The following is a 14,443-nucleotide window of genomic DNA, read 5'->3' on the forward strand; positions in this document are numbered from 1 at the left end:
ATTTAAACAATTTATTTTATTATTATTATTATACAAAGAACTTTTCCTGCTTTAGAAAATAATAAATATTTCGCATGGCACAGATGTTGCTGGTCTCGACAGGTATTTCTTGGCCAGGTGGAACAGATGAGGAAATATCGTCTGGTGTTTTTCCCAGTAGTCCAGTGGATCACTTGTTCTGGTGAGATATGGTGCATTCAAGTAACGTCATACTTCAGCAGTTGCATCAGCAGTGACGTGGACTCTTTGTGTCTCCCCTATTTTATGGTCCAGGGGATACAATAGGTTTTCCTCCCCATCATCTCTCTGTCCTTCTGCTGAAGTTGATGGCTGGGGTGATTCCAGTGGTGGCAGTGTAGCTGCATTCAGAAATCTCTTTTGTTGGGTTGGTCCTTGCAGCAACCATGTCCTTTAGTGCATGCCTTGTAGGAAGCACATATGTTGCATCAAGCTTCTTGATGAATGCCCTGAATTCCTCATCCTCCACCACTGAAAAGCTTTAGGCTTTAAGAGGCCCTAGAAAATTCAGTGTAGACAATGTATATAAAGACCTTGTCCATGTACACCAGATTTAGCTAATGAATGGCCATCAGATAAACATTAGGGTTGTTGGAGTGCAGGTGTCACAATATTGAGGAAGTATTATTGTGATTTGACAACTGTTTGTCACAAATCATGCACTTTACAAGATTGCTATCAAATGTTGTCCAAAAAATGTTAAATCGCCAAAGTTCTTGCCTACTTAATAACCCAAAACATCTGGCCATTTTTATTTCTTTTTATAGTTTATTTTTGGAAGGATTTCACATCAGGTGATCAGCAAGACATCTTAATAATAATAATAATTCCTTACATTTATATAGCAATTTTCTAGGCACTCAAAGCACTTTACATAGACTCTCCTCAACCACCACCAGTGTGCAGCATCCACCTGGATGATGCAACAGCAGCCATAGTGCACCAGTACACTCACCACACACCAGCTATTGGTGGAGAGGAGAGAGGAGAGTGATACAGCCAATTAATGGATGGGGATTATTAGGAGGCCATGACTGAGAAGGGCCAATGGGGGAAAATTGGCCAGGACACCAGGGTTATACCCCTACTCTTTACAATGGAATTTTGAATAACCACTGAGAGTCAGGACCTCAGTTTAATGTCTCATCCAAAAGACGGTGCCTTTTTACAGTATAGTGTCCCCATCAATATACTGGGGCATTAGGACCCACACAGACCACAGGGTGAGCACACCCTGCTGGCCTCCCTAATATCTCTTCCATCGTGGATCGTGTCCCCTGTTCAATGTTTCTTTAAAGGGATTGTTAACCCAGAAATGAAAATTCTCTCATCATTTACTCACCCTCATGCCATCCCAGATGTGTATGACTTTCTTTCTTCTGCTGAACACAAATGAAGATTTTTAGAATATCTCAGATCTGTAGGTCCATATAATGCAAGTGAATGGTGACCAAAAGTTTGTAGCTCCAAAAAGCACATAAACACAGCATAAAAGTAATCCATAAGACTTCAGTGGTTTAATCTATGTCTTCTGAAGCGATCCAATTGATTTTGGGTGAGAATAGACCAAAATATAAGTCCTTTTTCACTATAAATCTGCAATTTGTGTTCAGCAGAAGAAAGTCATACACATCTGGGATGGCATGAGGGTAATAAAATGGTCATTTTTGAGTGAACTATCCCTTGAAATCCTTGAATCTTTGAGTCAACATCGACCCTTTTTCAATCAAAATTTACTTTTTATTTTCATAGAGCACATTTCTGGTTTTGTTGTGTGCAACTCTTCTTCTTATTTCTAAAACAAAAAATGTAATCAAAATGTAATCGATTTATCCACCCCTGAAATGACTTTCCTTTAATGCTGACATCACAAATCCCTTACTTTTCAACCTCTTCCCTTCAACAATATGTCTCCATTTTGTATGTAATGCCCATCTTATATAACCCACTCAATTCCCAATGGATGAAATCAAGTCTCATCTAGAAATATGTCAAATTACGGAAATAAAACAGAATCGATACAGTGTTTCATGTTGACTGTAAAGTTTGGAACCTTTTTAAGATTAAAATGAATTATGTTTTGACATATTACATTTATTTTTAGGGCACCGCTTGGATTAGACATCACCACAGAAGTTAAAGAGGCTGCAATTAAAGTTCCAACATTAAAACTAAGGATAAATTCTTGATTTTGTGTTATAAACAGAGGGCATTTTCAACGTATTAATAAATGATTATTTATTAAAAAAAAAAAAAAAAAAATCTGCTTTGTATATGCTTTTCCATCAACTTTTGACAGAGTACAGAGTGCATGTCCTTTCAGTGTCCTCATTTATTTCCATTTAAGCTCAGCTTCTGCCCCATCTTGCCTCTGTGGTTAGCAGTTCTTGGCCTTGAATGGTGCTTCACAGGAACTGACGTTTCTCTCTCACTGATTGCTGACCGACTACGTCTAGCACTCGATCTCTTCGACAAGCCTGGTGAGCAGTATTATAGCACAAACAGGTGTTTGTAAAATATATTGCTCTTTGCTTTGGGCAGTATCACATTATTGCTCTACCATACACTAATCAATTCATGCACCTTTATTACCACGGTGGGGCACAGGAGGCCCGCCATTTATCTCCAAACTGCAATGAAGAAAACAGAAAGAAAATCAAATTATGCTTGTGAATTATGAAAGGCCTCGTTTTTGTGTAAATGTAAAGCACCTGAGGGACGGAAACCCTATTCTTCGCTGTCTTTCGAACTCTGCCGCAAAGAATTGTGAGATTCTGGCATCTATAGATAGATTCTCCATTAGGAGATCATATATATGAGGGGCTCTTCTACATTTCGCCATAAGCTGTCGATGAGCATGTCGATTGAAGGTAAGGTAACCCAGAACACTTGCACAAGCTGTTCGAACCTGAAATGTAGGAAGGGAGAGGCAATATTATTTTAGTTTTATAAATAAGTCCTATAAATAAGATTTTTAAAGGAAAACTTCTGTTACTCATTGTATGGAAGAAAGCAACTCAATATGCTAAATGACTCTTTTTGCATTTCACAGTGGAAAAAAAATGACAAAGGTTTGGAATGACATCAGGTTTACTAAATGATGACACAATTTTCATTTTTTGGGGAACTATCCTTTAAGATGCTCTATTTTCAGTTCTTCCATGCAATTATACTTGTTGATTGGGAACCACTGGATATGCATCAGATGATTAAAAAGAATATACCTCTTCATCCTCTGAGTTCAAATGAGCAGACAGATGCTCTATAGCGCCCATGGTGACAATAGCATCAGTAATACCTGCTCTCATGTGAGAGAGATTAGCAAGTAATTGTGCTGGGATAAGAGACATTAAAAGTTTCAGTATATTTAATACAAAATTAATTTCTCATTTTATTGATAAACATTAAAATAAACTTGTTAATTTGTAAGAATAATGCAAAAAAATTGAGTGTCCTCTCACCTGTAATTACAACAGTGGTGGATTGGTCAGACTGTAATAATTCAACAAGAACAGTGACTCCTCTTGCAGTCAAAGTCACCTCATCTGATCCTGTAACCACTCTGGCTAACACAACTATCTGGTAAACAAAATACAAGCATATTGAAAATAAGCACCAAAAATTGTTTTTGTCACCTGCTGTTTCAGACCCTAACAGGTTTACATTAAAAGCAGTAAGTATGTAATTTTCTACTATGGTAAATACTTCCAAAAGAAAATACAGTTAAATCCAAAAGTTGGAAACTACTAGTGAAAATTCAAATTTTCTGCTTTTATCTTTACAAATTATATTAATAGCATAATTTGAAATTTGTTAGTATTTGTTTTATCTCCCTTTTGCTGTAATGACAGCATGCATTTGTGTTGGCATGACCTTGAAATGGTGCAGAATCTTAAATATTTCTTGTTCGTTTTCCATCATAACTTTTTTTTTTACATTTTCCGAAATGCTAAAACTTTTCTTCAGGTTAAAAAAAAAAAAAAAGAATAATAATGGCATATATAGTCGCATGAATAAGTAGATGTACAGGTGTACCTAATGTGGCCGGTGAGTGTACAGTGCATCCGGAAAGTATTCACAGCGCTTCACCTTTTCCACATTTTGTTATGTTACAGCCTTATTCCAAAATGGATTAAATTCATTATTTTCCTCAATTCTACAAACAATACCCCATAATGACAACGTGAAAGAAGTTTAAAATCTTTGCAAATTTATTAAAAATCACATGTACATAAGTATTCACAGCCTTTACTCAATACTTTGTTGAAGCACCTTTGGCACCAATTACAGCCTCAAGTCTTTTTGAGTATGATGCTACAAGCTTGGCACACCTATTTTTGGGCAGTTTCTCCCATTATTCTTTGCAGGACCTCAAGCTCCATCAGGTTGGATGGGGAGCATCGGTGCACAGCCATTTTCAGATCTCTCCAGAGATGTTCAATTGGGTTCAAGTCTGGGCTCTGGCTGGGCCACTCAAGGACATTCACAGAGTTGTCCCGGAGCCACTCCTTTGTTATCTTGGCTGTGTGCTTAGTGTCATTGTCCTGTTGGAAGATGAACCTTCGCCCCAGTCTGAGGTCCAGAGCGCTCTGGAGCAGGTTTTCATCAAGGATGTCTCTGTACATTGCTGCGTTCCTCTTTCCCTCGATCCTGACTAGTCTCCCAGTTCCTGCCGCTGAAAAACATCCCCACAGCATGATGCTGCCACCACCATGCTTCACTGTAGGGATGGTATTGGCCAGGTGATGAGTGGTGCCTGGTTTCCTCCAGACATGACGCTTGCCATTCAGGCCAAAGAGTTCAATCTTTGTTTCTCATGGTCTGAGAGTCCTTCAGGTGCCTTTTGGCAAACTCCAGGCAGGCTGTCACGTGCCTTTTACTGAGGAGTGGCTTCCGTCTGGCCACTCTACCATACAGGCCTGATTGGTGGAGTGCTGCAGAGATGGTTGTTCTTCTGGAAGGTTCTCCTCTCTCCACAGAGAAATGCTGGAGCTCTGTCAGAGTGACCATCGGGTTCTTGGTCACCTCTCTGACTAAGGCCCTTCTCCTCCGATCGCTCAGTTTGGCCAGGTAGCCAGCTCTAGGAAGAGTCCTGGTGGTTTCAAACTTCTTCCATTTACGGATGATGAAGGCCACTGTGCTCATTGGGACCTTCAATGCTGCAGAAATTTTTCTGTACTCTTCCCCAGATCTGTGCCTCGATACAGTCCTGTCTCGGAGGTCTACAGACAATTCCTTGGACTTCATGGCTTGGTTTGTGCTCTGACATGCACTGTAAACTGTGGGACCTTATATAGACAGGTGTGTGCCTTTCCAAATCATGTCCAATCAACTGAATTTTCCACAGGTGGACTCCAATCAAGTTGTAGAAACATCTCAAGGATGATCAGTGGAAACAGGATGCACCTGAGCTCAATTTTGAGTATCATGGCAAAGGCTGTGAATACTTATGTACATGTGATTTTTTTTGTTTTTTATTTTTAATAAATTTGCAAAGATTTCAAACAAACTTCTTTCATGTTGTCATGGGGGTATTGTTTGTAGAATTTTTAGGAAAATAATGAATGTAATCCATTTTGGAATAAGGCTGTAACATAACAAAATGTGGAAAACGTGAAGCGCTGTGAATACTTTCCGGATGCACTGTATATTGATATATGATATCAGCAGGGTATTCCTTTTTAATTTAGAACAAAATATATTATCAACATAAAAAAAAATGAATGAATGAATATATAATAATGGTCTCAGACTTTGGACCCCACTTTACATGTTTTTATAATTACCTGAAATGCAGCTTTTACTCTTTCAATCTCATTGTCAGAGTTCAAAAAGCTCTCATATATGTTCATTGGAATTCCTCCTATTTTTTTAATTGCCTTCTGTTGAGCTTTGTTGTTGCATGCAAACAAAGACAATGCATGTCCAGCATCCAGGCAAATGTTCTGAAGGAAAACCATAATTAAATCTTGACAAGTAGTTTCTTTGAAGATTAAATACTAGTCAATCATTCAACCTATTTGTGCCATCAAAAGATTACCATGGAAAAGCAAGTTAAAAGTGGTAGCTATATATCTAAATGTGAATTACTTTGTCTTCTACTCTCATGAGCTCTAGAATGATCTCATAAGAGAGGTCCTCTTGTTCCCAAAATTCCCTCTGGAGTTTTTGGTTCCTTAATAGCACACAGGCAAGTGTCTGAGCCACCTGCACCTAATATGTTTAAAAAAAAAAAACATAAAAAAGTGCCATTACTACAATGCCACTTCTTTTTTTTAATCTCATTTATTGCTACTACAAAAATACTTACCTTGACCTGCAGAGATTTGTGTGATTTTAAAAGCTCTAATAATGTATGAACAGCCTCTTCTCTGTAAATAATCTTTTGACTATTTTTATTTGCAGTGAGCGCAACTCCTGCAACCACAAAACAAAGGTTTTGTCATATGCACTGTATCACAAATCCTTTTTACACCAAAAAGATGGAGGAAGTGTGAGATACTGTATTACCAATGCACAAAAACCCCAGGGCTTTGATGACACTAAGTAGGGTCTTCTGTGTTGTCCGAGACCCTCGAAGCAAACGCACCAAAGGTGGTACCCCATTCTCCCTGCAAAAGCCATCCTGATGGGTCTGACTGTCCTGGCTTAGAGCAATCACTGCTTGGCACCCTGAGAAAAAACCAGATCAATGTTATCACTAAAGAAAATGTAAATGATAATATTTTCATTAACTCAAAGGGATATTTCACTGAAAAACAAAATTTCTGCCATCATTAACTCACCCTCATGTTGTTCCAACCTGTATGACTTTCTTTCTTCCATAGAACACAAATGGAGATTTTAGGCAGAATGTTAACCTCAGTCACCATTCACCTTCATTGCATCTTTTTTCCATAAAAAGTGACATCTTTTGTGGTCTAAAGAGGAAATAAAGTATTCGTGTTTGGAACAACACGAGGGTGAGTAAACGATGACAAAAGTTAATTTTTGGGTGAATCAACCTTTAAATAAAAATACAAACTAACATAATAAGAAAAACTGAGACTAGGGAGTCACGTGGTGCCATGCAAGGTTCGGACGTTTGCTAGTTTTAATACTTTGTGTCAAAAACCAGTGAGATTCGATACACCCTGAACTGTTCTAGGAAGACATTGTCAAAGAATTCAAAATCCTCGGGCTCTGGAGACATTAAAAGACACTTACGTGCTCAAGCTGCAGCCCCCGAGCAGCAGGCCACAAGCCCGGGAGCCGATTTGGCCAGTGAGGTGAAGGAAATTCGGTGAGAATTGATGAACGTTTCGGCAATACTGACGAAGGTCTTTGCTGACTTGGAGGAGCTTGCTATAATACGTCGATCGATCACTGCCATGGAGACAAAATTCACTGAGATGGCTACAAGAGTGGGTGATGTCATGAAACGGATCGATTATCTGGAGTCATCGGAGAGGGAATTAGCCGCTAATCCGCTAGCGATCAAGGCGGATTTGGAGCAAGCTGGAAGATTTGGGAGAAACTGGAAGATTTGGAAAACCGTAACAGGCAGAATAATATCCAAATTGTTGGAATTCCTGAGGGAGCAGAGGGTCAGAATAGGGTGGAATTCCTGGACGGGCTCCTTCCGAGTCTGCTCGACATAACAGGCCATAAGTTGGAAATTGAGCGAGCTCACAGCGTTCAGCTCGGCGATTTGGTGAGGGAGACAGGCCCCGATCAATTCAGGCCAAATTTCTGAGATCATCCGATAAAGATAAACATGAGGCGAGGAGTAAAGGAAAGCATTCTTGGAAGAACCACAGCATTTTCTTGTTCCCAGACTTTGCGAATTCGATAAGAGAGAAATGTGATCGATTCAAGGAATGCAAGAAACTCTTACATCAACGGAAGGTCAATTTTGCACTGATGTTCCCGGCCAAATTGAGAATAGATGCTAAGGATGGCCGCAAAATATTACATGTCCCCAGCAAGCCATGTCCTTCATAAAGTCAATGGATTGAGTAAGTTATCATGTTGCAGCCAAGTGAGCCTGACTCACTGAAAATTCACTTGACTGTCCGAGAAAACTGAGCGCCTTTTTTGTTTCTTTTTGTGCTCGTTCCGCCTAGCGGCTGGAGTTTGTTTTGTGGAATAACACTCCTTCGGGACAGTGTTGTGGATGAATCTGCATGTTCTTTGTGCTTATGCCTCCTATTGGTTGGAGTAGAGTATTTTATGTTTTGTGGAGTATTTCTTGTAGGACATTGGAGTGATTGGGTCATTTGTTGCATTCATGTAGCAGTCGAATGGGCCGGCTCACTGAACATTCGTTTGACTGCCCGAGAAAACTGAACGGCTTTTTTTTTTTTTTTTGTGCTGGCTCCGCTAGCAGCTGGAGCTTGTTTTGTGGAGGAACACACCTTTGGGACAGTTATGTGGATGAATCTACACGTTCTGTGTGTTTATTCTGCCTATTGGCTAGAGTTTGTTTTATAGATTATCTTCTGTTGTGTAATTCTGTCTCACGAAATTTGTATACTTGAGCAATCCGATGGCAAAGTTGTCGCGGGGACTCTCGTAGGCGTATAGGGACTGTTTGAGTTTAGAGGGATGGACGCCAGTTGGCACTGTCATGCGCAGGTTTTTCTTTTTATCTGTTTGTTTGGTTAGGGGGGAAGTTTGGGGTTTGATTGTTGCACTAATGTTGGAATGTGGTCTTTATAATTTTATTTTTGACACAATCTATTTTTTCTAATATGTCAAAATGTCAAATGTTAATATGAGTGGACTGTCTCCACATGGAATGTGAATGGGTTGGGGCCCCCCATAAAAAGAAGGAAGGTTATTTCTTTTCTTAAACGTAAGAAATATGATATAGTGTTTCTTCAAGAAATGCATCATTCCCCGCAGAAAGCTGAAATATTTGGGAAGATATGGGGTGGACATGTTTACTTTAGTGCTGGCTCAATTAAGAGCAGGGGAGTCATTACACTGATAAGTAAGCATCTACAATGCAAATGTCTCGAACAGATTAAAGATAAATTAGGAAGAATCATTATTGTTTTAGCAGAAATTCAGGGGCAAAGGTTGATTTTGGCTAATACAGTTGTGCTCAAAAGTTTGCATACCCTGGCAGAAATTGTGAAATTTTGGCATAGATTTTGAAAATAGGACCGATCATGCAAAAAAAAAAAAACTGTCTTTTATTTAAGGATAGTGATCATATGAAGCCATTTATCATCACATAGTTGTTTGACTCCTTTTTAAATCATAATGATAACAGAAATCACCCAAATGGCCCTGATCAAAAGTTTACATACCCTTGAATGTTTGGCCTTGTTACAGACACACAAGGTGACACACACAGGTTTAAATGGCAATTAAAGGTTAATTTCCCACACCTGTGGCTTTTTAAATAGCAATTAGTGCCTGTGTATAAATAGTCAATGAGTTTGTTAGCTCTCATGTGGATGCACTGAGCAGGCTAGATACTGAGCCATGGGGAGCAGAAAAGAACTGTCAAAAGACCTGCGTAACAAGGTAATGGAACTTTATAAAGATGGAAAAGGATATAAAAAGATATCCAAAGCCTTGAAAATGCCAGTCAGTACTGTTCAGTCACTTATTAAGAAGTGAAAAATACCAAGCCAAGGTCAGGTAGACCAAGAAAGATTTCAGCCACAACTGCCAGAAGAATTGTTCGGGATACAAAGAAAAACCCACAGGTAACCTCAGGAGAAATACAGGCTGCTCTGGATTGTGGTTGTTTCAAGGAGCACAATACGACGATACTTGAACAAAAATGAGCTGCATATTCGAGTTGTCAGAAAGAAGCCTTTACTGCACCAATGTCACAAATAAGCCCGGTTACAATATGCCCGACAACACCTTGACATGCCTCACAGCTTCTGTTCTCTGCCAAGACAGAGCTGAAGCACCGAATGTCATCTGATGGCCTCAGAGAATTGACCCGATTGAAATACAGATATAATACTATTTTGTCATGGAAGGTGGAGTTTTGGCTATTCAGGGCATGACAGTCATACTTTGAGTTGGGGGACAAAGCAGGGAAGCTTTTGGCTAGATATATAAAGCAGAGAGAGTATTTTTCTACCATTCCCTCAGTGAAAGCTGCTGGTGGTAAAATATTTACCTCAGCTATTGATATTAAAAATGCTTTTAAAGAATTCTATCTTGATCTCTATAGTTCCACGTCTTCATCTACTGATGAAGATATTAGAAACTTTGTGGAACCATTAGAACTCCCTAAACTGAAGACGGAGCAAACAAATTCTCTTGATTCTGAGATAATCTTGGAGGAGCTTGGCGAGGTAATTAAGGCCTTGTCTTAATTACTGATTAAGCAAGGCTCTGGGCCCAGACGGCTTTGCTGCTGAATTTTTTAGATCTTATGCTACAGAACTGGCTCCACTTATTAGAAGTTTATACGGAATCATTAAAGAATGGAAAGCTTCCACCAACCATGACACAAGCCCGGATCAGTATGATTCTTAAAAAGGACAAAGATCCAAGTGAGTGTAAAGAGTTACCGTCCAATTTCCCTGATCCAGCTAGACATAAAAATATTGTCAAAAATTCTGGCTAACCGATTAAGTAAAGTTATGACATCTCTTATACATATAGATCAAGTGGGTTTTATTCGGGCCACAACTCTTCTGATAACATTAGGCGTTTCATTAATATCATGTGGTCAGTGGCTAATGATCAGACTCCAGTTGCTGCCATCTCACTTGATGCCGAAAAGGCATTTGATATGGTAGAATGGGATTATCTTTTTAAGATTTTGGAAATATACAGGTTTGTGAATACTTCTATTGGATGGATTAAGTTACTTTATAGACACCCGGTAGCGCTGGTACAAACAACTGGATTAATTTCAGATGAACTATTTTTAACTATTTTAACTATTTTTAGGTTTAACTATTGCAGTCTTTAACTCCTCTGGGACACATCTTGACACGAGCGAGCTATTTCCTATAGACAACAAAGAATGGCCTAAAGTCCCATTTAAATGAAATCAGTTAATGTATTAACTTCGGTAGCACTAAAACTAAAATCTAAAATGAAACCAGAAAACACTAAAAAATAAAGTAAAATAAAAGTAACAGTGAGAGAGTGAAAACTAACAAAAACTAAACTAAACTTAAAGCTTAAATTAAATATAAAATAAATAAAAAATCAGAAAAAAAATAATCACAACTATAATAACCCGGTCCAAAAACATTCTTCAGAGGGCCGATCATTTGTTCCAAACATGTAACCATTCTAAGGTGAGGACAGTTCTGTCTGAAAAAGATCTTTAGGGAACATCTGTATGACAAAACATTTTAACAGATGATCCAGAGTCGACATGAGCCAGACACCTGCCTGAAGAGGAAGCACTCTTGGAATATACTTCAGTTTTGGAATCACTGCCTGTAATCAGGTCACAGCGTAACACTAATAGCAATACAAGAGACTCTTGTAAGCAATGTTGAGGGAGCACCCCAGTGGGGAAATAACATTCCACTGTGCATGCCTTCCTGTCTTATGAGTCTAACAGATCGGTACTGCCACAAAGCAGGAAGTGCTGGCTGCTTACCTGCTGGACCGGAATTAATCTGCACAGTTTATCCAGTGCCTGTCAACACTGTCAATGGGAACTGTTTTTTATTGCATTAGGTGCTTCTTCTCTCTGGACGACAGCTTTGCAGGGAGAGTGTTACTTGCATTCATAAGTGACTGAAATGCTGCTCATCAGAATTCAAAATTAAAGGGATAGTTCACTCCAAAATGAACATTCTGTCATTATTTACTCACCTTCATACTGATCCAAACCCATTTTACTTTATTTCTTCTGCTGAACACAAAAGGAGATGCTCGACAATATGTTAGACTGACCATTCACTTTCAGTTTCAATTTAATCTTTTTTCCATACAATGAAAGTGAATGGTGACTAAAGCTGTCATTCTTCCTAACATCTCCATTTGTGTTCCACAGAAGAAAGAAAGTCTCTTTTTTTAATTGACCTCTCCATTGACCTCTTTGAAATGTTTTCTTATTTTAATATTTCTGCTTTTCTTGACTTTAATAAATATGAAGTATTGATATATAGTCTGCGGACAGGTTGTTCTATGGGTAGTGAGTGATAATGTAATGTCATAATTTTGATAAATTTTACAGTTGTGTTTAGAACATTCTAGTAATCAAACTATCGCACATGTTGTGTCCCATGTCTCAAGACTCAGTGTATAATAAGAGCACAATGTATGTGGCCATACCCACGTATTGCATTTTGTCTGAAGAGGACAGAAGAAGGTCAAGGATGAGAGGGTAGCCCATCTGCTCTGCCATCAGTTTCTGCTGCTTCAGAGTTTCTCCAGTCAGGACCCAAAGACACATTGCGCCTTGTTCCCGCACATCCAATTGGAATACCTTGAAGCAGAAGATAAAGTTTAGAGAGCATCTAGATTTTACCGTGCCTAGGGTTGGCTTTGATGAGACCATTTGATGCAATACATAATACATCTAGATCAGTGGTTCTCACTGGCAAGGATTGTTATGATAGTGTCATGGACAGCACGTGACAAAACAATGCTAAGTGCAAATAATAAAATGTAACTAACCATATTAGGACAGTAAAAAACGCTTATCAACTTTTAAAAGGGAAAGGAAAGCATTTCTCATATATTTTGCTGTTGACATCAAAGGCTATGAGTCCAAACAAACTCTCAAACTCACAAATTCATCTGTCACTGGGTAAAACTTAGACAAATTATTTCAGAGGATTAACATGGTATGTGCTAACCACAATTTGTGTGTGGTGATTTATTGGCATTTAGAGACATTTAGAAATTAAAATTGTCCATTTTCCTATTACACCTATGTTAAAGGGATAGTTCACCCAAAAATGAAAATTCAGTCATTGATTACTCACCCCTGTGTTGTTATAACCCTGTATGACTTTCTTTCATTTTTTAACACAAAGGGAGAAATTGTGAAAAAATGTTCTCAGTGATGTCATATAATGGCAGATTATGGTGACCATCAGTTTATGGTGATTGTTATGAATGCAACCTTATCGTATGCTTTCATAACAATCATGAGTCTCATGGAATAATTTATTAGACTTCTGAATTATACATTTGTGTCCTTTTGAATCTTGAAGAGGTGGTCACTATAAACAGCCATTGTATGGTATCACTGAGCACATATTTCTTTCCCAATTTCTCCCTTTGTGATAAGAAAAAGAAAGTTATATGGGGTTATAACAACACAGAGGTGAGTAAACAATGACTGAATTTTCATTTTTCATTTTTCACTTTGCGTTGTTAAGCCTATCAGGTCCATGGTAAGTTTAAAATGAATAAATTTCGATGATTGACTTTTAAAGACATTTTTGTTTACTTTTGTACGTTACAAATTTTGTTACTTTGCTGAGTAACCACTTGTCCAATGTAAAATGTGAGTCCTGAAGCAAATCCAGTCGAGACCCACTGATCTAGAAATCTATAGGTAGTGTAAAAAATAAAACTTAACACATTGATTTTAAATACTTTTTCTTATTAGAACAAATGTAAACACAATTTGTTGATTAGCTACTGTGCTAAATCTGTGATTACATTACCTTTAACAGTTGTAAAAGATATTTGGCAGCTGATTGCCTGAGGAAGGATTGCTGTATGGCAGGATTTTGGCTGGCTATAGATTCAAGCGCTTTGGCTGCTTTGACCTGAGCAGAAATGTTCCTCTTTTGCAGGGTTTGCACTAGCGCACTGACCGCTCCTGCCCCACAAATGAGCTCCTGGTTCTCCCTGTGACCCCGAGCCAATTCGGCCAGTGCCAAGCAGGCCTCTTCCTGCAGTACCTCTGTCAGAAAAACAAAAAATATATAAAGAAACAATACAAATACAGAAAATGTCTTCCTAAATGTTTGAGATATTTAACAAAAAAAGTTTAATTAAAGGAAAATTCATCCAAAAATGAAAGTTTTGTCATTATTTTCTCACTCTTTTGTCATTCCAAACCTGTATGCTATTATTTTTTTCTGCGTAACACAAAAAGACAATTTCTACAAATTTTAAAGCAACTCTTTCCATACAAGGGGAGTTCATAGTGACCATGACTGTCAAGCAGTCCTCTGAAGTCATTTGATAGCTTTGTCTGTAGATCAGACTAAAAAACACAGGATCAATGCATCACTTTGTAATCAGAATGTGATCACAAATGAGATTCCAGAGCTTCAGTGGAGGGGAAGGTTATCAGTGAATAACAGCTTAAATTGTGGTTTGTTTCTCAATTGTGGCTTCAGAAAACCCTGATTACAACACACAGGTCATGTATTGACTATTTTTATGGTGTTATTGTCCTTTTCGGAGCTTAACAGCCATCGTTACTACAAACTGTTCTAATTTGAAGAAGAGCTGTGAAAACATTCTTTAAAAAATC

General features: G+C 38.4%; 1 protein-coding gene across 1 annotated transcript in view; it reads right to left on the reverse strand.

Moving 5' to 3' along the window:
- Positions 1-1,459: 1,459 nt before the first annotated feature.
- Positions 1,460-14,443, reverse strand: part of LOC127446760 (ankyrin and armadillo repeat-containing protein-like) — a 25,588-nt gene continuing 12,604 nt past the window's right edge. The window contains exons 12-22 of the mRNA XM_051707948.1: positions 13,623-13,864; positions 12,277-12,430; positions 6,529-6,690; positions 6,329-6,435; positions 6,109-6,231; positions 5,805-5,963; positions 3,480-3,597; positions 3,243-3,352; positions 2,730-2,926; positions 2,602-2,648; positions 1,460-2,495 (exon numbers count right to left, since the gene is read on the reverse strand). Of these exons, the coding sequence (XP_051563908.1) occupies positions 2,347-2,495; positions 2,602-2,648; positions 2,730-2,926; positions 3,243-3,352; positions 3,480-3,597; positions 5,805-5,963; positions 6,109-6,231; positions 6,329-6,435; positions 6,529-6,690; positions 12,277-12,430; positions 13,623-13,864 (1,568 nt within the window). The 3' untranslated portion in view covers positions 1,460-2,346. The remainder of the gene's footprint in view (positions 2,496-2,601; positions 2,649-2,729; positions 2,927-3,242; positions 3,353-3,479; positions 3,598-5,804; positions 5,964-6,108; positions 6,232-6,328; positions 6,436-6,528; positions 6,691-12,276; positions 12,431-13,622; positions 13,865-14,443) is intronic.

Source organism: Myxocyprinus asiaticus, chromosome 10 (assembly GCF_019703515.2).
Source record: "Myxocyprinus asiaticus isolate MX2 ecotype Aquarium Trade chromosome 10, UBuf_Myxa_2, whole genome shotgun sequence".
Classification (NCBI taxonomy): domain Eukaryota; kingdom Metazoa; phylum Chordata; class Actinopteri; order Cypriniformes; family Catostomidae; genus Myxocyprinus; species Myxocyprinus asiaticus.